Raw genomic sequence first — 25,911 nt, 5'->3', positions numbered from 1 at the left:
GCTCATCTTCTCTGAAGCTTCAATTTACCCTCCCCTTCTTCCTGGCTCAGCTTCCCTCTTATTTTTTTTTTTTCTATTTACAGACCTCAGCCAGATCAACAGTCTCTTAATAGAGCTTTTATAGTGTTTTCTTAAAATTCGATAGCTTATTAAAGTCACTTCCTTAACTCATTAATGACCTAAATCATATAACTGTATCCCATGTAATAAATAAACACTTATTCCTCATCTCTCCTCAACATGAATCCTCTCTTTACTGTATCCTCCTAGACACCTTGCTCAATCCCAACACAGCGCATGATGGAGCGTTGCAGCGAGCAGCAGGGGCTAGTTTGTCCACAATATCCATTATTTCCATACTAAGAGAAGTCCACATTTTTTTCAGATCACAGTGTGCCTAGTTAAAACATTACATTTCTGAGCCTCCCTTGAAGCTAGGCATAAGACTGTGACACAGTTTATATCCAATGAGACATAAAGTCTGCTAGAAATTTATAGACGTAAAATCTGCTAGAAAAAAGGTACCAAATTATGTTAGTCACCAAGATTTTACCATCTATCATATTCCTCTAATTGTTGATCCTATACCATAGGCATTGAGATTTATAACTACCCAGTACCTAATTGATCTCTCTTTTAAAAAATCAATCAGCATATTGTTTATGGTTTAGAACTGATCTAAGTCATCACTGTTGGTCTAGATCCACTTGCTAACTTAGCATCAGTGGATGCTATAAGCTAAAAAGGGACCTAAGGAATTGAACCAAATTTTACCCAAATTCTAAAGACAATTGGAGTCATACTCTGTCTCCCTTAAGTGACTCTCTTCTCACTAGAAAACTGCCAACTCAATCTGTGGCTCAAAAGGTAAAGTTAGGTCTTTACAAAGGTATTGCTTATCATAGTATAGTAAATGTTATTTACAGCTCATCATTTTACTTGTCAGTTATTACTGTATAATACATAATTAACAGATCTCTGTATATATTTTGAGAGAAAAAACTTCTTTTTGTTCAGGTGAATAGTGTGATTTTTCTCCTTGCCTTAGTAGAAATTCTCAGTATGGGAATTTTACTAGTGGTTTTAATACTGAGTCAAAAGTGAGAGAACAATTTGATAATGCATTTTAAAAAAATTGAAACACGGTTTCAAGAGATGACTCCATTTACTCAATTAGATACAATGACATAACACTGAAATGGAATGAACTGCAGTGAAAATGCAAAATTGTAAATGTATCTAAAAAAATAAATAGCCTGTAGGCCTTTAAGGAGAAATGAATATATAAGAAGAAAAGGTACAACGTTCAGGCACAACTCTCTTGGGCAACCAGCCTGCTTGAGCAGAACAAGTCTAAAATAGGACAGTTTCCAAATATACTTTCTTTGGGATAGCACTTCTATGAAAGTGATTATCAAAAGCAGTTGTATCAACATTCTCATTATTAAAACCAATCCATTTATTTGGTTGGTTTGCTTCCTGCCCTTCTGTTATACCCTCTCCAACTAAAAAGATGTTTCATTGTTAGTGACGTCTCCTAGATTTTCTTTACATGGAAATTATTTTGAGATTAAATATAATTACAGTTTAGCCTTGTAGGCATTTCTTCACCCACTCGGACCCTTAATAATGATAGGGTAGAAGTAGAGTTGCAGTTTTATTTTTATTACTCACCTACAACATTAACTTAGCTACATGGCATACAGAGGGAAAGAGAACAGTAAAAGCAAATCAACAAAAGCATTGGTCAAACTGTGAAACATATCTACTAATGGCTGTGTTCATTCCCTGATAAAAGATGTCTACCAAGTAGCTACCATTAAAAAAATTCTTCTTTGTTCTATGTTCTATTTTGTTGAATTACTTATCAAGAGTGAAAGAAAGGTGGGAACACTCCTGGTGGCGCAGTGGTTAAGAATCCACCTGCCAATGCAGGGGACACGGGTTTGAGCCCTGGTCCGTGAAGATCCCACATGCCACGGAGCAACTAAGCCCGTGCGCCACTACTGAGCCTGTGCTCTAGAGCCCATGAGCCACAACTACTGAGCCCGCATGCCATACCTACTGAAGCCCGTGTGCCTAGAGCCCGTGCTCCGCAACAAGAGAAGCCACCACAATGAGGAGCCCACGCACCGCAATGAAGAGTAGCCCCCGCTCGCTGCAACTAGAGATAGCCCGCGCGCAGCAACAAAGACCCAACGTAACCGTAAATTAGTTAATTAATTAATTAATTTTTAAAAAAAGAAAAAAAGAGTGAAAGAAAGGAAATGAGCAATTTTACTATGAGTGGAAATAATTTAAAAGCAGGAAATGTTGACTTATGGTACAAGAAGACCTTCCAGAATCCTTTTCAAAAAAATAGCAATAGCTTTTAATTCATCACCAACTGCTCTGCCATCCATCTGCAATCATTTTTTTAAAAGCTTTTTCAAAGTATACCTAGAATTTCATATTACTTCAATAATGTTCGGTGTGAAGACTTCCCCAAAGAAAGACTTTCTTTCTTACAGCTTCAGTAACCTGTTTTCAACTCTCTTATGAGACAAGGGAAATTAAATAATAAAGAGAATTCAAAATGAAGAGTAATAAACTACAAAAATTAAATATGGCATGGAGAACACAGAATGATATGACTAGTATTTTCTAAATGGCATTAATTTCACACCCATATCCTACTCTCTTTAGCTATTTCTTTATATAGACTTTTTTCCACAGCTCAAAACCACAAAGTAGAATCATCATACATTATAGTTTAAGGCCAGCCATTGACCTGGCAATCTAATTTACTTTGCTAAAATTGGAAAATCAAATTCCTCTTCCCAAATATCCCTATCCAGGATACTACAAAATCCAGTTGCTCAATAAAATCTGACTTTATGTCCTCTACACCCTCTCCAAAATTCTGCAGGCTCCACTTAAGTCAGAGAGAGGGATCAAACCCACAACTCATGTTTTCTTTCCAAGTTACACGTAACTTTTGAATTCAGAAATGGCAGAAAATATATTTTATTCAACTTCCTCAAGTCCTCATATTACTCAGGATGAAAAACTTTGATACTAGTTATGTCCTCACAATGACTTTGCTCAAATAAACAGGTGCCCAAACGTTTTTGAGCCCATGTAACTTATACTCTTCAGATTATAAATGATATAATTATATTACAGCTTGTCAAATTCATCGCCTAATAAGTCAAAGGAATCTATCTCTGAATCTTGGACAGTTTTATAGTTCAGTTTTTCACATGTGTTTTCCTTTGTAGAACAATTGTTGAAAGGAGGTTAATAATTTCAATTCACTCTTTACTGTGAATTCCAAATTTTTAAAATAATGTGGTAGAAAGGTAACCTAGTACATATTTTAATTATTTTATATTTGAAAAGATTAGACTAAACTGTGCTTGCCAACTGTTTTTAATCAGAGTTAAAATAGTAAAGTCTTTCAAGTGACCACAAAGTAATGACCAAATAACATTTACCTCACTTATTCTGTCATTCAACAAACATGTGCCTGTCAAATCCAAAACATTATATTACATTGAATTATATTGCTCTCAATAAATGCGCTTAACCTTTATACCACAGGGACAAAGTGGTATAAAAGTCTATCTGAAATTCTGGAGTCCAAATATTTTTAATATTTGCACATTCGTCTTTAATATTGATTTCATCAACAATATAATGATTGATCAAAATATATTTTATACAATGTATTTAGATCCTGGCTCTCCATTATGTAATGGTTGAATAAATGGTATGACTTACTTCCATGAGCTTTAACATCTTAATCTGTAAAATGAAGATAATACTTAGCTGGCAGCTGAGCATTACATGAAGTAACAGAGATGAACATCCTGCAGTGTTTCCTGTGCCAGACACTGCTCTAGGTGCTGAGGTTATGGTCATAAGTGCAAACATAAGAAGCAACATTCCTGTCCTCACAGAGAAGGAGGAGCTGGCTAAGCTGACCGAGAAGGAGATACAGGAGGAAAACTAGACAAGCTGTGGTATCATAAAAGCCTACAAAATAAAGTGTTTCAAAAAAGGGAATATCAAAAATGAACTTGAGGTGACTGACTGCGAAGGGGCACAAAGAAACTTTCCAAAGTAGTGAAAATGTTGATATCATGATTGAAGTGGTGGTTTCACAACTGTTTCCATTTGTCAAAACTCATTAAACTGTACACATAAAATTGGTGATTTTTATTGTGTGTACATTATACCTCAATAAATCTGATTTCTAAAAAAATGTATATGTCATGAAAAACAATTCTAAGAAGGGCAGAAGAACTGTTCTAGATGAAAGGAGACTAAAGAGGTGTGACAAGTAGATGCCATGTATGACCTTGGACTGGATTCTGAATCCCTCCCCCCAAAAGCTATAAAGAATATTTGGGGGCAAATGTGGAAATTTGAATATGGATTCCATATTAAACTCTATTGTATCAGTGTTAAACTTTGGTGTGGTCATTTTATTGTGCTTACATAGGAGAACATCCTTTTTTTAGGAGATGCATATTCAAGTATTTACGGGTGAAGTGTTAAAATGTCTGCAACTAACTCTCAAATGGTTCAGAAAAAAACACATGTGAGTGTAAACAGATAGATAAAACTGAAGCAAATGCGGAAAAATGTCAACAATTGGTGAAATCTCGGTAAAGGTTCTCCATATACTCACTGTACTCATCTTTCAACTTTTCTGTAGATTTGAAGTTTTTAAAAATAAAAATTGGAGGACTGAAAACAAGAGGGAATAGTCAACCATGTCAAATACTGTTAAGAGGTCAGGTAAGATGAGAATGAAGACATGACCTTTGGCTTTGGCAAGATATTGGTCACTGGTGACCCTTTTGCAAGAGCATTTCAGTAGGGGCAAAAGCTAGGTAAGAGTGGGCAGAGGAGAGAATGGGAGATAAGCAAATGGAGGCAACGAGTGCAGGTAACTCTTTCAAGAGCTTTGCTATGAAGGGTAGCAGAGAAACAGAACGTGGAGTTAAGAGAGTCTCCCTACACCAAAAGGAATATTAAGACATTTTGTACGTTGATGGGGATGATCCAGTAGCGAAGAAACTGATCATTCAGGACAGAAAGACTAAAAATGCGGGAGCAAAGTCTTTGAAACTGTGAGAAGGACCGGAATGCACAATCCAAAAGGAAGGAGTCACCTTAGATAAGGGTGATGATGATGACAATGACAAAGGTGGTAACAGTGACTAACCTAACAGCTAGGCACTATTTAAAGCATTTTTGCTCATTTAATTCGCACACAAATCTAAGAGGAAGGTATTAGTAATATCTCCTTTTACAGGAAGCCAAGTACAGAAAAGTTAATTAACTTGCCCAACTATACTTATCCAATAAGTAGCAAAGTTGGGATTTCGAACTCCATGGAAGATACTTTTCTCCCAGTGCAATAAGAAGGAAGGCAGAGTTTGTGGGTGTAGATGCAGCTGGTAGCGGAAAGATAAAGTAGCTCTTATACAATTACATCTATTTTCCCAATGTAGCATTTGGGTGAGTTCATCAGCTGAGGGGGTAGGGAGAGGGGATGTTGGAGATGTGAGAAGAGAAGGTGAGAAATTCTTGTTTCAGACGGAAGGCAAGTGAATTTACTAGCAATGACAAGAGGTTTTTTTTTTTTTAACATCTTTATCGGAGTATAATTGCTTTACAATGGTGTGTTAGTTTCTGCTTTATAACAAAGTGAATCAGCTATACATATACATGCATCCCCATATCTCCTCCCTCTTGCATCTCCCTCCCATCCTCCCTATGCCACACCTCTAGGTGGTCACAAAGCACCGAGCTGATCTCCCTGTGCGATGCAGCTGCTTCCCACTAGCTATCTACTTTACATTTGGTAGTGTGTATATGTCCGTGCTACTTCTCTCACTTCGTCCCAGCTTACCCTTCCCCATCCCCGTGTCCTCAAGTCCATTCTCTACGTCTGCATCTTTATTCCTGACAAGCAGTATTGAATGCCCCTTTGGAATTCACGGTCATAAATTTGAAGTGAATCTACTTGTCCTGACTGGATGATATTTTGTAGCAATTTATAGCTGCTTGAGAGCAGGCATAAAGAGGATAGCTGGGTTTAACTAGGGTGGGATTTTTACAGGCAAGTGGGACCTAAGAAAAGAGGAGCCAGGAGGGTGGTTTGCAAGAGAGTGGTGATAGTATGGGACATGGAATGTAAGCTGGGTAAGGAGGGGTGTATGGCCATGATGGATGTAATGGACACAGGAAAAGCGGTAGGGTCAGAGGACTGGAGATCTGTGAGGTCAAAGAGTAGCTGGAGTGTGGGTATTACAGTAGGAGAGTAAGTAAGAGTCAGAGGGGGATGCCTGAAGAGGAGATTTCAAATGGAGTGCCATTATGGATGATGATACGGTCTAGAATATGACCGTGTGGATGGGAGGCTGAGGTGGTGCAGAAATAAAAGATGACTGGATCTAAAGAGGCCAAAGTGCTGGATGAGTCCTCTCTGTGGATGCTGAAGTTTTACAGAGAGCTGACAAAAGCAGTGGTGGAGAGTCATCAGTGAAGGCCGGATAGAAGACAGCAACAAAGAAGGGTAAGAGGAGTGTTATAAACTTGAAAGATGTTAGGGAGACCGAAGAAAAAAGGAGAGGTCATTTGTAAGTTGTAGTGGGGAGCAAAGATACTACCCACCCCATCTGCAGGCTCAGAGGTATATGAGGTGGGGAAGAAAAATCAAGCTCTAATTTGAGAAGTAGCCCCAGTTAGAGCAAGAAGGTGATGAGACGGTTCAGAAAAGAGGCTGAGGATGCAGCACAGTACTGAACACATGGTATATACTCAATCAGTATTTCCTGAATTTGAATCTTAAATTTTCTAATAGTATACTATATCCTAAAAAGGAAAACAAAACTTATTTACAAAGAAACCCAAACCAGATTAAAAAGGAAATGATCCTCTAATTATTGTATTTTTCAAATCCATGAAAAGGCTTATTTTCAAAAATTAGTACCCTGGCCAAGAAAATCAGAATCAAACAGCATCTTATTGTTCTTGGCTTAATACAAACGGATAGCTCAGTGTTATGCAAGAGAATGCCTGGTTTTATTTTATAAGAATCTGAGATCAGAACAACAAAATTAAGTGAATTCTGCCTTGTTGAAGCTTAGACAATAGCCTTTCTGAGCATAAGCTGACCAGAAGTTAAATCTATTACGGTTCAAGCAGAGAAACCTAGGTACCTATGGAATAAGATTTAATAATATTCCCTAAGTATATTCTTTGGAGTGTAATATAGTACACTTTGAAATATACTGTTCCACTTGAAGTTGTAATATGATTGCTCCATGAAAGCTTCAGAGGTATGCCTTTATTGAAGGAAGATAAGTTCGTCTCAATGTTATAGTTTGTTTCTTTAAAAAATTTGTTGTCTTTGTAAGACTAAGAAAATGTCATAATTCTTTTATGCTTTAACAACAAAAAAAAAGTTTTATTTTGTGTCTATAACGTTGCCTCCCAAGCATTTCTAATAAGCTGTCTATATACAGCTAACTGAAATTCTATAGTCCTCTATGGTCTTAATATGTACAATGAATATCTAATACTTTTTCTCTAAGACTAAATTTTATTGGAGTTTATATAGAATCCCAGTGTTTTATTTTATAACTGTATTTGGTGGCTTAATCATGATCATCAATCAGTATGTGGATTGGTTCAACTGCAGGTTAAAGGGCTTTTCATTTTCGTCTTATTCATTAAACTATGAGGTTCCCATTACTAGACAGAAAATTTACCAGTAGTTCTATTACACCAGATAAATGGACTTGAGAAGGATAGCCAATTCTCCTAGTTTCATTAGAGCCTAATATGATGTGTCAGAGGAAATAATCAGCCAACAATATACACTGTGCTCATTTACGACACACAGCTGGTATTGGGAGTGAGAGATTTCTCTTTTCCATAAAGAACCCATCTGGAAGTAATCTCTTCTTTACTAAATTTCTTTAGTACTTTCTTCATTCCTTATGGGACGTTCTCTTCGGGATACAGTGATTTCTGTGCTCGTCTTATTTTTCCTCCTAGACTCTAAGCAAGTACGCTATGCCTTAACATCTTTGGATACTCTCAAAGTATTAATGGTATTATTTTTATTTTATCTAATACCCAGAACTAGTGGGAGAACAAAATGCAATAGTAATACTATCAATATCAAATTCATCAGTATTATGGATTAAATATAAATAGGCTTCTTAGGTTTGGTCTGGGAATCATATCACCATTTATGTGATATAGGAAACTGCTTTGAGTTCCAACAACCTAACTTACAAATTCACTCTCAGAACATAGCAGGGACTTCTTATACATCATGTATTACCAGAAAGGCCCCAGACAACAAGTGTATAAATCAGTAAAGATGTTAACTTTTCCAATTTTGTAAATAAAAGAGAATGATTTTTTCTTTTAAAAATATAGTAATTTAAAAAGCAACTTTAAATTAAATCCTTTACTTTTTAAAAGAGCACAGGAATTTAAAAATAATATTTTGTGAAAACAGTGGGAAAATGTTTCAGAATTAATGCATGGACATATACCTAACCAACTGAACATTTTAAGTGTCTTTTAGTTTAATCCAGAGAATCTAGGTTAAACAAAGCAATTGCATGTCGTTCATAAACCAAAATTTCAACTTACCATTTATGTTTATTGCTGGTAATACAATTGACATCTTTGGTCTTGTAGTCTTGTTATGGGTGGTAGCTGGTAGCAGCAGGTGATCCTAAGAATAACGAAGAACAAGTTGTTACTCATAACAATTGGCTTAGTCCTATAACAAGCCAAATTCAGAGTTCCTAGGATGCCAACATTTCATCGCGATCATAAAAAAATGACAGTTTTTATTTGAACCTGGCTTTGGGGGTAATTAACTACAAACCATTTTACGATTCATTCATTCATTCATAACGCAATAAACATTATGAATTACTGAATGACTATCATTACCAGGTACTATGTATCAATAGTATTCTTAGAATATTCCTAGGTTCTGATAACATATATGCTGCAGTATACTATAAAGAGTATTGGTCAAGCAGTCAGAACTGAGGGATTTTAATTCTAGCTCTGCCGCTGAATAGCTGTATGATCTTGGTCCGTTTCCAGTCCTGTAAAATGAGGAGGCTAGACTAGATAATGTCACAAGATACTAAAGTTATCTATCTAATAGAGTCATTTTCAAACTTCTTTTTTAAAGAAGAGGAACATTCCCTCCACCCCAAAAAAAGAATTTTGATCCCAAATTACTGATATATAAAAGAGAGATTCTGACTGAAGCAAGGCCAAGGCCGAGAGCCTTGCCTGCTTAGCCTCCTCTTCTTCCTTTGAAGCAGCCAGTGTTAGACTTTTCTTTTGGTAAGCAACAGGTATATACTGAAGAAGATACATAGTTCTTGCCCTTAAAAAGCACACAGCGTAGCGGAAGGGTTAAAAAAATTACAAGTGCATGCCTAGCATAACTATATAATTCTAAATGTGATATTGCCAACCTTTGATCATCTATAAATGACCCAGGGCATCTGAGGTTTCTAGTTTCCAACCACACAAATACTGCAGTAAGAATGAGCCAAGAGGAGTTTAGCTTCAAAAACAGGGTAGTATGAGTGTTTTGGAAAAGATAAACACATCTGTAGGTATTCCAAAGCTGATTATGAATGACTTAATGACTTTGATATTAACTACTGTTTTCAGTAACTCCTTTTTCCTAGCAAAAACATGGGAATTGTCACAGCAAAAAGGAAAAAAAGAAAGAAGTATATATATATATATATAAGTGTTTCTATTTAAAGGAGCATGATTAAACTGAGATAAAGCTGACACACAGTCTAACTCCTCTTGCTTTCTTTTCTTGTTCGTTTCTCATTCATTCAACAAACTTGCTATATGGAAGGACTCATCAAAAAGTAGGATTTGACATAGCTGAGAGTGATAAAAATTCAATGCAACTTAATTCAAAGTCAATGTAATTATGAAATGTAAGTATCGACAAAGCTAAGAAAAAAATCTGTGAAAAACAAATTGAAATTAATGTACATGAACAGAACTGTACAGAAAACATTTGCAGTAACTGCTTGTGCTTTGTCTAATTCAAGGCAACATCTCCATGAGAACATACATGTTTTTTTAAAAAGAGGCGAAAAGATGAGTGAAATTGTTCTTTTAGAATTCCAGCCTTGCAGCATGAGAGGTTTTTTTTTTTAAAGTGCATTGTTAGACACAAAGATCACACGTTTCTGAGAGTAAGATATGATAGCCAAGACAAAACAAAACTTGCGGATCTTCATGCCATGAGAATTATAAATAGCTAAACTCCTATAATTAAAATACTGCTTCAGGATCCCCAAAATTGAATGAGAAAACAAACCAACAAACTTACAAGCCCCAAATTAAGGCTACTGTAAAAATAAACACACTTAGATTCCATTGGTCATGGGTTAAGGTCAGGCTCAGACTTACAGCTGAGTTTCCTGCTAAGATCTTACGATTTTCCAAACATAATGCCTCCTACTTTCTTCATTAAATTTCAAACAAAGCAGTTACATTTGCAGCAGAAAACCAAAAATCACATTATTATTTGTGAAAAAGAAGAATCACATCTTGAATGCATAAAAACTATTACAGTTAACCTGCCTTACCTCTAATTATTAAAGGTTTGCAAAATGGGAGGAAAACCTATAATTTAAAGTGCTTGTTTACCAAGAGGCCTACAGGTTAGAACGGCAGGGAATCAAAGCTGGTATACTACAAACTCTAATTGTGCTTATTTTATATTAAAAAATAATTTGTATACACACATGCCTGGGACAGCGTAGTTGTTTCATTTAACATTTACTTCCTCTTCCTCAAGTTAAATGTTTCTTGCCATAACAATGAATTATCAATCATTTTTTTCTCTCCAACTATGTTCATTTCACTTTTTATGGCATTTCACTAATCCTAACAGTGACATCTCCAGAGAAAAGGAGCCAGTCAACAAGTATTTATTGACTTACCATTCATTAAAAAAAATTTACCGAGCATAGTGACCTGCCACGTATTCAGCACTGTGCTACAGACGATAGTTTCTTTTAAAGAACATAAATTCAAGCTTTTATTTTGTTAGGGAAAGAATGCTAATTGTGGCAGGAACAGTCATTTGTGCTCAATATCTGCTTTCCCTTCTATAACATTAGAATAGAAATAGGACCTTCCATTTCCAATGGCATTTAGTTGGGCACAAAGCCATTCAGAAAAAGGACTATATTCCTTTGCAACCAAATGAAGCCATACATTCAAGTTCTGGTCAATGGACTATAAGGAGAAATGGTGCATGAAACTTTGTCAAGGTGGTGATGGTGGAAGGCAACCTTCCTCCTTCCCTTTTCTCTTCCCTGCTAACTAGAATGCAGGTGTGACTGCTAGAACTGGAGGAGCCATCCTGGACCATGAGATAGAAACTGCAATCTGAGATTTATGGACCAATAAGATAAAGGAGCTAGGGATCCTGATGATCAAGGAGCTACTGTAAGATCTCCAGAACTTCACATGAGAGAGAAGCAAAATTCTAATTTGTCTAAGCCACTATCATTTTGGATTTTCTGTCCCTCGTAGCTAAACACAACCCTGATTACTTGTTATATTATAAATTTGTGAAATAATACTAATGGTATTTACTCAAGAGAAATCTCAATAAGGGTTAAAGTAATCAGAGACAGCTTTACTCTATTTTTGACAGCATTCCAAAAACCACATTTGTTATCTGATATTACCTGATATTATCTGATATTGTTATTCTTAATATTACCCCCCCCCCCTTTTACTTATTTATTAAAGAACCTGTATAGGAAATTCAATCCTGGAAAAATACAGGTACAATTAGATGAATCTGAACAAAACTCTTTCTTTCCTATTAAGTCAGTTAATATAATCCAACTGCAACAAAGGTGAAGCTACTTAAAAATAAAAAGGAAAAGTAGAAAAAAAGATGTTGCCATAGAGATAAATATGATATATTTTGTCACTGTCATTCAAAACTATGTTACTAACTTTAAGATATCTTCAAATGAACTCCTGAAAAGACTTTATAGGACTGAGATACCACGGGTTATCTTCAGGGAGGAAGCTATGTGCACAAACATTATAATCAAAGCTTTGTTATTTTTATTCCCAGAGGAAGTTAGATAAACACTGGTGGGAAAACACCAAAACATTTCACTATGAGAATGAAGCATCAGTTTTCCAATGTTATGCAATATTGTGTTTGAGAAAATACACTATTTTCATACAGTTCTCCCAATCCTCTCTTCCAAGCACTTTGTTAGAAAAAGACAAAATATTAGTGCATAATACAGCATCCGAAGTTATCTGTTTCTTCTCTTTTTAACACAGCTAAAGCATTGGAGACTAACTTATCAAAAGAACAGGACCACATTTTGCTCAGCTGGAGGTTATGATGGTAAAACACAATAAAACTGAGGTCCTACTAAGTTTTGCCAAATGTTGATTCTATATTATCTGTGTAGAATAGAAACTGACCCTAACTTAAACTAACTCACTAGGTTAAATGACCCTTCCCACTCCCCTCTAAAACTTACTGACTGATGCCCCTAGCACACTGAACATTCATGACTAGTTTTTGTATTTTGCCAAAACTACTTTTGCTAATTGCATTTGTTACTAATTGTGTAATTTAATAAACTACTATGTAACTGATAAGATAGAGTGTGAAAAGAGAGCACTGTGAGTGTAGTTTATTGCAAGAAAGACAACATGGAACTTTAGTAGATCTGGACCCAAAAGGAATTGGCCCTACCTCAAAACGTGGCGAATGAATGCACATTTATATAATTAACTGAAACAAAATAAGATACATATACATCTTTTTAAAAAAATGATCCCCTGCTTTAACCAATTTTGTTAATTAACAGATTACCCACTAGTCTCTGTTGTACTAGGTAAAACAGCTTTTCCTATATTAGGAAACTCTGACTCAAGGCTGGAGTGAGTGAGTGAGTGAGTTATTTATTTATTTATTTATTTATGCTTTTTAAAAATTTTTATTTATATTTGGCTGCGTTGGGTCTGCATTGCTGCGCACGGGCTTTTCTCTAGTTGCGGCGAGCAGGGCCTACTCTTCTTTGCAGTGTACGGGCTTCTCACTGCGGTGGCTTCTTTTGCTGTGGAGCACAGGCTCTAGGCCCGTGGGCTTCAGTAGTTGTGGCACGCGGACTCAGTAGTTGTGCTCACGGGCTCTAGAGCGCAGGCCCAGTAGTTGTGGTGCATGGGCTTAGTTGCTCCGCGGCATGTGGGATCTTCCCGGACCAGGGCTCGAACCCGTGTCTCTGCATTGGCAAGCAGATTCTTAACCACTGCGCCACCAGGGAAGTCCCTGGAGTCCTTTATTTTTGATAGAAAAGAAGGTCCTTAATATCTAACGATGCCCTGTAGGAATGAAGGGAACTCAATCTGCAACAGGTGGCACTTCTGACACTAAGCAGCTTTCACTTAGATCACTTAGATCAACATGTCAAAAAGTTTTGCAAATCAGGTCCACATTAATAACAATAGACTCTTAACGTTTTATATTTGATCCATATACACTGGATTACATAGATGGGGTTGGTTTTCCAACACAGAAAACTGTTAAAACCAGACCAAAAATAAAAAGAGCATCTATCCTCATTTGAAAAATAGTTTTCTATTAAATTTTCTCTGATCTATGTTCCTACCCTAGAGAGCTTTTATTTTCTATCACTCTACCTCATTTACCTTACCAAGTATCTTTCAAACTGCCAAACAAATTGAAGAGCACATCAAATCTTAAAAATAAGAAGGTCAAAGTAGTAATTAAAAGTAGGCCTTTCACAGTTATTTATCAGATTCACAACATTCTGAACTAATGTTAATTTCTAGTAGTTATACTAATTGTTGATCAGAAACCAAATGTGTCCCTTCATTTAAAGCAATTAAAAAGCAAAAGCAATTAGAAAATTTGAAATCATTTAAATACACAGACGCACATAGGGACATATCCTGAAAATAAGAATTGCAAAAAAAAAAAAAAAAATTAGAGGTAGTAAAATTAAGTAGAGTGTAATCATTTAAAAGCCTATTAAAATGTCTATGATGTAGGACTTCACATCATAGTAAAAACATAGGCAAAGTACATTACTCACCCCCAAACTAGAAACAGTTAATAGAAATAGCTATATGAATGCAGTATTTGTGCCACTAATGTATGCAATAAAACTACAGACCAATAAAAGGGAAATGTAAAGTTTGCATCTGCACCATTAGCACACACGTCAGCCAGAGGCAGAATAAATCAAAACTATTAGTGCACAACAGATGGCCCAAGAGTGAGCCAAGGTTCACATTTTGACAAGAGGAAAATTTTGACACTAAAATCAAATTTGATAATGCAGGCAAGGTCACCAGAGGAAAAATTAGCTTGAAATCCTAATAAGTACAAACTCAAGTTTAAGAGATGGTTCTCATATCAAACTCTATAGGAAGCCCCCAGAACTGCCCAACTGATCTTGAACTCCCCTTTTATTCACACAAAAAAGTGCATGACTGAACCATACAAAACTGTCATTTTTGTGAGTCAAACCTCAGTAATTTCAGGGGACCGTGGTTGCGCAGGCCACACGAGGCCAGGTGCAGATGTATGGCGGCTGCCATAAAAGATGCAGGTGTACAACCTGAAGAGATATCCTATATCAATGCACATGCTACTTCCACACTATTGGGAGACGCTGCTGAAAACAAAGCCATCAAACATCTTTTCAAAGACCATGCACACGCCCTTGCTGTTTCCTCTACCATGGGAGCCACCAGACACCTCCTGGGGGCTGCCGGGGTGTTGAGGCAGCTTTTACCACCCTGGCTTGTTATTATCGAAAACTGACACCTACTTTAAACCTAGACTGTACAGAACCACAATTTGATCTCAATTATGTTCCACTCAAGACACAGGAATGGAAAACTGAGAAAAGATGTATTGGACTCGCCAATTCTTTTGGTTTCGGTGGTACTAATGCAACACTTTGTATTGCTGGCATGAAGGACAAATCATTTGCAATTAAATACTGATTTTTAAATGTTATAAACTACATTAAGTTGAGAAATAATGTTTACATAAATGCATATTTTTATATATGAAAAAAAAATCTCAGTAGTTTAATAAGGTTCAACCTAACAGTTATATATGTCTCTTTTTCAAACCCAGAATTAATTTTGAGTTTCATGGTCAAAACAAGTCCTTGTAAACTTCTCCAAGAATAAGACAGTAGCCTCCAAATCACTCTTCTCTCTTGATGAGAGTTTCAGGGAAAGTGTTTATAAACCTGGGTAGGATTGTTTTCCCTGAAGAAAGCTCTTAGACAAAATGTTGGTTACATGCTTTGCACAGGTAGAGGGCTAGGAAGTTTTTGACTCTATACTCCCTATTACTTCATTCAATAATTTGAGCTCATCAAATTTCAAAACTTTGTCAGCTATAATACAGGGTTTCTTCAAAGGCTGGACCGTGTGTGATTTAGGAAAAATACATTAGGATTCCTGAAACTTGTTATCAATCATCATTTGTTGAGTGCCGAGAGTGGGGCAATCGGAAAAATGTCTTATTAAGGAAAAAGATCAAACACTAAATGCATAGAGTTTAACCATATGAGAGTTTGTCAGACATAATGTTTATAAGATGTTTCATTTTAAAAATTGACTTTACTCAGGACTACTGGCAGGAAGTGAATTTCCTGAGAATTAAATTGCATCCTACAGATATGCTACCAAAGCAAAGCATGGGGAAGGGACAGAGGGAGGGTCTGAGGCTATAGCAAACTGAGTCAACAAGTTTTCTGAAAAAAGAGATTAATTAGGAAACACTTCAAGGAAAAAGTTAGATAGTGATATCAAAGAGAATTACTTTACTTTTTGTTGGAAAAAATGGGGAAAATGTTGGGTTGAGGCCCCCCAAAACTGATTTTTTAAAGTTGTAGGCAGAGGCCCTAGAAATGGGGTAAAGTTGTACAAGAGTAGTCTCAAATGCCCTAGGTGTGTAAGCAGGGGACAGGAACACGGGGAGATATTATTCTAGGTGATTCCTTCATATCAATGATTCTACAACCTTCTAGAGGTGGAGGAAGAGGGGTCCTACTTAATTTATATTTCTAAAGGTATCTCTCCTTGCATGATTCTCAGTGTCTGGATATTTCCCCAGTCTTCACTACAGATCTTGATCCTTTTCTTTCCAAAGCAGTTTTTTTTTTAATTTTTATTTTTTTTAAATTTATTTATGGCTGTGTTGGGTCTTCGTTTCTGTGCAAGGGCTTTCTCTAGTTGCGGCAAGTGGGGGCCACTCTTCATCGCGGTGCGCGGTCCTCTCGTTATCACGGTCTCTCTTGTTGCGGAGCACAGGCTCCAGACGCGCAGGCTCAGTAATTGTGTCTCACGGGCCTAGTTTCTCCGCGGCATGTGGGATCTTCCCAGACCAGGGCTCAAACCTGTGTCCCCTGCATTGGCAGGCAGATTCTCAACCACTGCGCCACCAGGGAAGCCCCCAAAATATTGCATTTTTAACAAGTATCCCCGGTGATTCTAATGCAGACCATTCCAGGATGCTGATTTACAAGCACTGGCCAGCACAACACAGATAGAGGTAATGAGCATGGACTCTGGACCTGTACTGCCTGGGTTTGAATTCTGCCTCTACCACTTAATCTCTAGCTGTAGGATCTAAACCAAGTTCCTTAATCTCTCTGTGCCCTCGTTTTCTCATCAGTAAAATGGGGACAGTAACAATACCTATTGCATGGATTGTTCATAAAGATTAAACAAGCTAATACTTTAAAGCACTTGGAATAGTGACTTGGCACATAGAAAGCACTATCAGAAGTGTTTGGTAATTCTTTTTTAAACAAAGGATTCAAAAGTTTGAGGTCAGAGAAGTGCTTGAGGAAGTGCAACAGGTAACATGAGCATGGGCATTGACACTGCTGTCTGGGTTTATTCCTTTCCACCTCGCAGTGGAGAGCCACGGTTCCACTGCTGAATAAAGGAAACCGAGGGTGACAGGCACTTACAACTGATCCAAACTCCTGAGCCTAGGAATGAAAGCACTTTTATAATTTGAGCTGCGGCCTTTGTGTGACAGAAGAGAGACTGGGGCAGTGACTCTGTGTGTGTGTGGCGGGGGGGGGGGGCAATGGGGACATTTTGCTGTCTGTTGTTTGATTTAATACTCCCTTTAAAGTACCTTCAGTAGACTCCATTAAAGAGCTACATGACTTATCAAGTTTTGGAAGTTTGGGATTTGTATTTCTTTTGGATGTGTCACTATGCCAAAATTAGTCTTTTAAAAGTACAAGCAAAAAAGTCTAGTTTTATTTGAATTACACAGATAAAGGGTCTTTTCCTCTGTGGGGAGACTACATAATGGTCTTCTGGCAGGGAAGCACCTTTAGAAATCAAGTTAAATCCTAGTACCAAAAAAAAAAAAAAAAATTTCACAGGCCTAGTTATTTGAAGAATTTGGGCAGCCACTATCTGTGCAACACATGCCTTTCTCTGCTTCCCTCCACTGATAATGTCTCCTACCCCACCCAATCCCTGGCCCGGCCCAGCCACTCAGCTTCTGCTGTGGCCCAAAGCACTTTTCCCCTAGCCTCAACCCAATTTGCTCTTCTGCAGAGTGGTATTTTTCTCTTTCCCCTCCAAAGGGTCACAGCTACTCCTAATATCCATCCAGGTCTAGCTGAGACTAATCTCATCCCTAGAAATGTGCTCCTACTAGTAGGTTCAGTAGTGTTGCCTCTATTTAGTTTGATCAGGCTGCCATCATGAATACCAGTGTAGGTTATAGGGGCCCAGAGATTTGGGAGAGAGGACACTGAAGGGCCTATACTATATGGTACAAAGCAGGAGAGATCATAGCCAAGTTTTTAATTTGATACTCTTGATATTTAATATTGGTAAGGCAAGCCATGGATTACATTCCTGAGCTGATTAAATAATTTTCAATTTGGTCATGTGAATTTCAAATTAGTTTCCCTAATCTTTAAGATTTTGTACTTAGTTTTTATAGTACTAGCTGTTGCTTTGGCTATCCAGCATTCCAATAGCTTTTCTATTTGTTGGTATCACCACTGAGTGAGTTTTTGTGAGGGAAATAGCTCCAACTACAGAAGCCTGAAGCAATGAGACACAGTCTCTCTCCCAGCTCTCCGGCAACTAGAGCATGGACATGTGACCTAAGCTTGGCCAATCACATACTCCTTTTAAGTTCAAAGACTTGGGCATTAGTGAATAAAGACTCAGAGGGATACAGATTATTCATAGCTGTGAAGAGAGTCTGCCACTGGCAGCAGTGCTAGCAAGCTGTGGGGTGCTGAGTGGTTGGTGGTCCTAACCCAACTTCTTGAGCTGAGACAATGGCTGTGTTCTTGGCTGTGTGGCCTCCTTTGGTTCCCACCACGTTTCAAGCTGAATTCTCCAGCCTTCCATGGAGTCTGTGAACTAACAAATAGCCTTCCAATAAATTCCTTTTCTGCTTAATGTCTGCAGTTTCTGCTTTAAGTTACAGTAGGTTTCTGTTGTTTACAACCAAGAAACATTACTAGCACAGAGCTGTAATTCCATTTCTGACATATTTGATACTTCCAGTTAATGTCTGACCTAAATATTAATTTTAATTAGATTAATCATGGCATTATTTTAGGTAGATAAAATATAATCGAGTGAGTCATAAATCAATGGACCTCCTTATTTCCCATTTGATGCCCAAAGTAATGAAAATTGACTCTGTCACTACCATTCTACCATAACCATACTCAAAAATATTATATTCTAATTGACAAAGCCACTTGCTTTTACCCAGTCCTCACCCTAGATTTTTCTCTGCAGCATTTGACATGCAACTTTCCCTTCTCAAAATCTCTTAGTTCTCATTCCCCTCCAATGTTTTTGTTGTTGTTGCCTTCTCTTACACCACATCCAACATTAATTACTCGTGTTTCTTACAGATGAATCTTTTTTCTTTTTTTAATTTTTAAAAAAATTTATTTATTTTTGGCTGCATTGGGTCTTCGTTGCTGCGTGCGGGCTTTCTTTTCTTTAGTTGCGGCGAGCAGGGGCTACTCTTTATTGTGGTGCATGGGCTTCTGATTGCAGTGGCTTCTCTTGTTGCGGAGCACAGGCTCTAGGCGCGCAGGCTTCAGTAGTTGTGGCTCGCGGGCTCTAGAGCACAGGCTCAGTAGTTGTGGCGCATGGGCTTAGCTGCTGCTATGCGGCATGTGGGATCTTCCCGGACCAGGGCTCAAACCCGTGTCCCCTGCATTGGCAGGCAGATTCTTAACCACTGTGCCACCAGGGAAGCCCCCCAGATGAATCTTTTTTCAATCCATATTGTCACTTGGCATTCTCATCTAGTCCCATGACTTGAAGTATATGTCTGGCTCAAACCTCTCAAAACGTAACTGAAGACCCATATTTACAACTGTTCACTAAACATCTCCACTGAAATATTCGTTAACAGGGTATTTAAACTACAATTTATCTTCCCCCTGTGTTTACTATTTTAGTTATTAACTCATCTATTTCTACCTAGTTATCCAAACAGAAACCTAAAATCATCTTAGACTCCTCCATTTTTCTTACCCTCAACACTAAATATGCCCCTCATTCCCAAGCATAAGTCCGCATTAGCTCCTCTCGTATACCTCTACTCACTCCTTGGTAATCTCATTTAGTCACAGGGTTTTAAATATTATCTATATACTGATGACTCCCAAATTTACATTTCTAGCCCATCTCACTCCCTTGGCCTTGACTCCTATATACAACTGCCTACTCAAAACATCCCCTTGGACATCTCATGGTTAAGATATCCAAAACTGGGGCTTCCCTGGTGGCGCAGTGGTTGAGAATCTGCCTGCCAATGCAGGGGACACGGGTTCGAGTCCTGGTCTGGGAAGATCCCACATGCCGCGGAGCAACTGGGCCCGTGAGCCACAATTACTGAGCCTGCGCGTCTGGAGCCTGTGCCCCGCAACAAGAGAGGCCGCAATAGTGACAGGCCCGCGCACCGCGATGAAGAGTGGCCCCCGCTTGTCGCAACTAGAGAAAGCCCTCGCACAGAAACAAAGACCCAACACAGCCATAAATAAATAAATTAATTAATTAAAAAAAAATGATATCCAAAACTAAGCTCCTGGTAGACCTCTCAAATGTACTTCTCCCATAGTGTTTCCCACTGAGTGGTAAGGCCATTCTTCTAGGGTGCTCAGGTCAAAAATATTGTAGTATGCTTCTCATACTCCACATCCAATCCATCAGCAAAACCTACTGATTCTACCTTCTAAATATATCCAGAATCTAACCATCAGTCCAAGCCATCTTCATCCATTGTCTGTATAATTACAATAGCCTCTTAAATGGTCTGCCCACTTCTGCTCTTCCCTCCTTAAAGTCTATTCTCATCACAGCAACCAGAATGATCCTGTTAAAATGTACATCAAAATGCTCCAATGACTTCCAATCTCAGAGGAAAATTAAAATAACCTCAATGGCCTTTAAAGATGTATATGTTATGACCCACCTAATTACTTCTCTGACATCATCTTCTATGGTTCTTTCCTTAATTATGCTCCAGCTGCAACAGCCTCCTTTCTTGTTCCTCACAAATGCAAATGTTCTTGCCTCAGGGCCTTTGCACTTGCTGTTCCCCCAGGAATATCCTCTCCTAAAATATGTGCATGGCATGTACCTTCACCCCCTTCAAATCTTCACTCAAATGTCAACTTCTCATTGAGGCCTTTCTTGGCTACCTTGGTTAAATTGTACAACACATCCCCACCAAACACACTCAAATCCTTTCCCTTCTCTGCTTTACTTTTCTCCCTAACGCTTACTGTCTTTATCCTTTATAAGCGAGCTCTACAACAGCTGGCATTTTTATCTGTTTTGTTCATTGGTGAATCCCCAGGATCTATTACAGTCTTTCACATGATAGATACCCCAAAATGGTTTATAATATAAATAAGTTAGCTACAGGAGAGTTTTAATAATAGCTTTTTAACTAGCTCTCTGCCTCCAGGAGGCAAGGGCCCCTAAGACCCTTTCAGCAGCTCTGTAAGTTCAAACTATTTTCATAATAATAAGAAGACATTATTTGCCTTTTTTCACTCTGTTGAAATCTGAACCAATGGTGAAAAGGCAAGGTAAAACTGCTGGGCCTTGGCATGAATCTAGGTGGTAGCACCAAACTATAATAGTAATCATGTATTCTTCGCTGCCACATACTCATAGTAAAAATGAATCAATGAATGAATAAATAGATGAATATAAAAACTTTAAAAGCCAATTCCAATTAAGAATATCCTTGTCAAAGCAGTAAAAATTATTAATACTCTCTGTGACGGGAAAAAAAAAACTTAAGTGACTAAGTTGCCAGCTGAACTACACACTTTATTTTTTTTTAATATTTATTTATTTGGCTGCACCGGGTCTTAGTTGTGGCACGCCAGATCTTTTTTTTTTTTGGTTGCAGCATGCGGGTTCTTTTAGTTGTGGCACGCGGGATCTAGTTCCCTGACCAGGGATCGAACCCTGCACTGGGAGCACGGAGTCTTAACCACTGGACCACCAGGGAAGTCCCATGAACTACACACTTTAACTTGAAATAGTGACTGACAAACTACTGTTACTCAGGCTTGGGTATTCATCAGACGTTTTCGTGAAAGTAAGAGAAGCAAGCATGTCACTTCAAAGAAAACAGTCAACAATATGTATTGCAAATGATAAAATTTGAGCTGTCAAGCAAAAATCAGAATTTTGGAAACATAGTATCCACCACCATGAGCATGACTTTCTTGATGTGATTAGTAGTGATATTAATGAATGTGATTTTTTAAATATTGTATAATGAAATATGTTAATATCTGGAAGATATGGATAGTTCAGTGAATCAATATTTTTCAAATGACCGGTGGATGATATTACAAAATCATCCATAGGTAAAAGTTCCAAAGTACAAGACAGATCGATGGCTTTTAATGTTACAGAGTATACAAGTTACACTGATATGATGTCAGATTCCATCTTGAACTAATCTTTTAAGAAATGATCACTTGTTGAGCTTTGATGCTGTATCAAAAAAATAACCCACAATTATCTGAAAAGAGTATTAAAATACTCCTCCCTTTTCCAATTACATAACTGTATTTTCTTCATATATTTCAACCAAAACAACATATTACAACATATTGAATGCAGAAATACATGAGAATCCTGCTACTTTATTAAATCAGATTAGACATTTGCAGAACTGTAAAACAATGCCACTCTTCTCAGTAAAAAAAATTTTTCCTCTTTAGTATATAATTATTTTTCATTAAAAATGTTATCGACCCCGAATAGCCAAAGCAATCTTGAGAACGAAAAATGGAGCTGGAGGAATCAGGCTCCCTGACTTCAGACTATATTACAAAGCTACAGTAATCAAGACAGTTTGGTACTGGCACAAAAACAGAAATATAGATCAATGGAACAGGATAGAAAGCCCAGAGATAAACCCACGCACATATGGTCACCTTATCTTCGATAAAGGAGGCAAGCATATACAGTGGAGAAAAGACAGCCTCTTCAATAAGTGGTGCTGGGAAAATTGGACAGGTACATGTAAAAGTATGAAATTAGAACACTCCCTGACACCATACACAAAAATAAACTCAAAATGGATTAAAGACCTAAGTGTAAGGCCAGACACTATCAAACTCTTAGAGGAAAACATAGGCAGAACACTCTATGACATAAATCATAGCAAGATCCTTTTTGACCCAGTCCCTAGAGAAATGGAAATAAGAACACAAATAAACAAATGGGACCTAATGAAACTGAAAAGCTTTTGCACAGCAAAGGAAACCATAAACAAGACCAAAAGACAACCCTCAGAATGGGAGAAAATATTTGCAAATGAAGCAACTGACAAAGGATTAATCTCCAAGATTTACAAGCAGCTCATGCAGCTCAATAACAAAAAAACAAACAACCCAATCCAAAAATGGGCAGAAGATCTAAATAGACATTTCTCCAAAGAAGATATACAGATGGCCAACAGACACATGAAAGAATGCTCAACATCATTAATCATTAGAGAAATGCAAATCAAAACTACAATGAGGTATCATCTCACACCGGTCAGAATGGCCATCATCAAAAAATCTAGAAACAACAAATGCTGGAGAGGGTGTGGAGGAAAGGGAACACTCTTGCACTGTTGGTGGGAATGTAAATTGATACAGACACTATGGAGAACAGTATGGAGGTTCCTTAAAAAACTAAAAATAGAACTACCATATGACCCAGCAATCCCACTACTGGGCATATACCCTGAGGAAACCATAATTCAAAGAGAGTCATGTACCAAAATGTTCATTGCAGCTCTATTTACAATAGCCAGGACATGGAAGCAACCTAAGTGTCCATCATCAAATGAATGGATAAAGAAGACGTGGCACATATATACAATGGAATATTACTCAGCCATAAAAAGAAATAAAATGGAGGTATTTGTAATGAGGTGGATGGAGTTAGAGTCTGTCATACAGAGTGAAGTAAGTCAGAAAGAGAAAAACAAATACAGTATGCTAACACATATATATGGAATCTAAGGAAAAAAAAAAAAAAGGTCATGAAGAACCTAGTGGCAAGACGGGAATAAAGACACAGACCTACTAGAGAATGGACTTGAGGATATGGGGAGGGGGAGGGGTGAGATGTGACAGGGTGAGAGAGTGTCATGGACATATATACACTACCAAATGTAAAATAGATAGCTAGTGGGAAGCAGCCGCATAGCACAGGGAGATCAGCTTGGTGCTTTGTGACCACCTAGGGGGTGGGATAGGGAGGGTGGGAGGGAGGGAGATGCAAGAGGGAAGAGATATGGGAACATATGTATATGTATAACTGATTCACTTTGTTATAAAGCAGAAACTAACACACCATTGTAAAGCAATTATACTCCAATAAAGATGTTTAAAAAAAATGTTATCTATTTTAAAATATAATTGTTTCATTATTGTTATTTTCAAGTGAATCATTAAATAAATACTTTAAACACTTCTTAGTTTTAATTTCTACTAATGGCTAATGATATTGAATATCTTTTTTTGTGTTATTAGCCTTTTTGTATATCTTCTTTGGAGAAATGTCTACACAAATCCCTTGCCCATTTTAAAATTGAGTTGTCTTTTTATTGTTGAGTTGTAAGATTTCTTTATATATTCTGGATATAAGTCCCTTATAAGATATATGATTTGCAAATAGTTTCTCCTATTCTGTGAGTTCTCTTTTCTCTTTCTTAATAGTGTCCTTTGAAGCATAAAAGTTTTTACTTTTGAAGAAGTCAAATTTATTTTGTAAAATTTTCTTACTTGTGTTTTTGGTCTCATATCTAATGCAGAGTGGCTATATTATCTTACATTCCCATCAGCAATGTATGAGTGATCCAATTTCTCCATATCCTTTCCAGCATTTGGTTTTGTCACTGTTTTGATTTTTAGTCAACTGTTAAGGTATAATTAAAGTATCAACTCCATTCTCAACCTTCTGGGACCAATCCTACCCACCCACTTCTCTTTGCGTTTCCATTCTCTACCACCTAGGCCTAGGCAAAATTAACTGCCCCTCATTTGTGTTTCCACAACCCCCCCCCCTATTAAATCGCTTAACATATTATAGTTTGTGTTCATATGTCTGTTTCTACTGGGCTGCATTCCTTCAGGGTAAGATTTATAATGGTGGGCTCCATGGGCTTCCTTAAGTTATAAGAGACTTTCTACTTAAATATGTAAATACATTTTTCTTGGGAGAGGGAAGCAGTCCATGATCAAAAAAGGATGATGAATCACTGCTTTAAAGAGAAAACATCTCTCAATTCCCAGCATCTCAGACTAAAGGTACTCAATAAATATTTTAACATGAATGATTTCTTTTTAGTGAAAAAAATTATCTCACTCAAAATTGTTTCATATCTTGTAAACAAATGACTTTCACGCTATAACAATTACTTTATTTACATTGAAACAAAAAGATTCACTTATAGACAAAATGTGCTTAAATGGTTAGATTTCATTTACAGTGAAACAGTGAGAAATCTTTAGTAAAAGCATTTTATAAGAGACTGTATTCTCGCAATTAATGACCATTTCATTTCAGATTATCATTTTCTAACATCCCAGACATGATTTAATAGAAAATTGTTGATTTAATAGATTAAATTGCTCTGGTCAGTTTGTGGTTATTCTATCATCATGGTTATTATTCACTCATATCCTTAGAAAATCTTTTTAATCTTAATCTCTTTCCAACAATTAAATGCACTCTTTTCCCAATACATCTTAAATTCCACCAAAACAAATATTATTCCCGATCTGTATTCTTAATATGATGAGATACACTACTACGAATAAAAGGAATTTAGGGCTGGTCACTACAAAGATGACTTAGAATAGGCTGGTCACTACAAAGATGACTTAGAAGAGATAAGAAGTTTGGAATTTCTTTTTTTTTTTTTTTTTTAATTAATTTATTATTTATTTATTATTTATTTTTGGCTGTGTTGGGTCTTAGTTTCTGTGCGAGGGCTTTCTCTAGTTGCGGCAAGCGGGGGCCACTCTTCATCGCGATGCGCGGGCCTCTCACTATCGCAGCCTCTCTTGTTGCGGAGCACAGGCTCCAGACGCGCAGGCTCAGTAGTTGTGGCTCACGGGCCTAGTTGCTCCATGGCATGTGGGATCTTCCCAGACCAGGGCTCGAACCCGTGTCCCCTGCATTGGCAGGCAGATTCTCAACCACTGCGCCACCAGGGAAGCCCAGAAGTTTGGAATTTCTGTACTCACAGCA

General features: G+C 37.4%; 1 protein-coding gene across 1 annotated transcript in view; it reads right to left on the bottom strand.

The window, feature by feature from the left end:
- The window catches only part of ATF6 (activating transcription factor 6), a 228,199-nt gene that overhangs the window by 44,837 nt on the left and 157,451 nt on the right, over positions 1-25,911 (bottom strand). The window contains exon 16 of the mRNA XM_028163936.2: positions 8,668-8,752. Coding sequence (XP_028019737.2) covers positions 8,668-8,752 — 85 coding nt within the window. The remainder of the gene's footprint in view (positions 1-8,667; positions 8,753-25,911) is intronic.

Source organism: Balaenoptera acutorostrata, chromosome 1 (assembly GCF_949987535.1).
Source record: "Balaenoptera acutorostrata chromosome 1, mBalAcu1.1, whole genome shotgun sequence".
Classification (NCBI taxonomy): domain Eukaryota; kingdom Metazoa; phylum Chordata; class Mammalia; order Artiodactyla; family Balaenopteridae; genus Balaenoptera; species Balaenoptera acutorostrata.
This window is presented reverse-complemented; position numbering and strand designations above follow the sequence as displayed.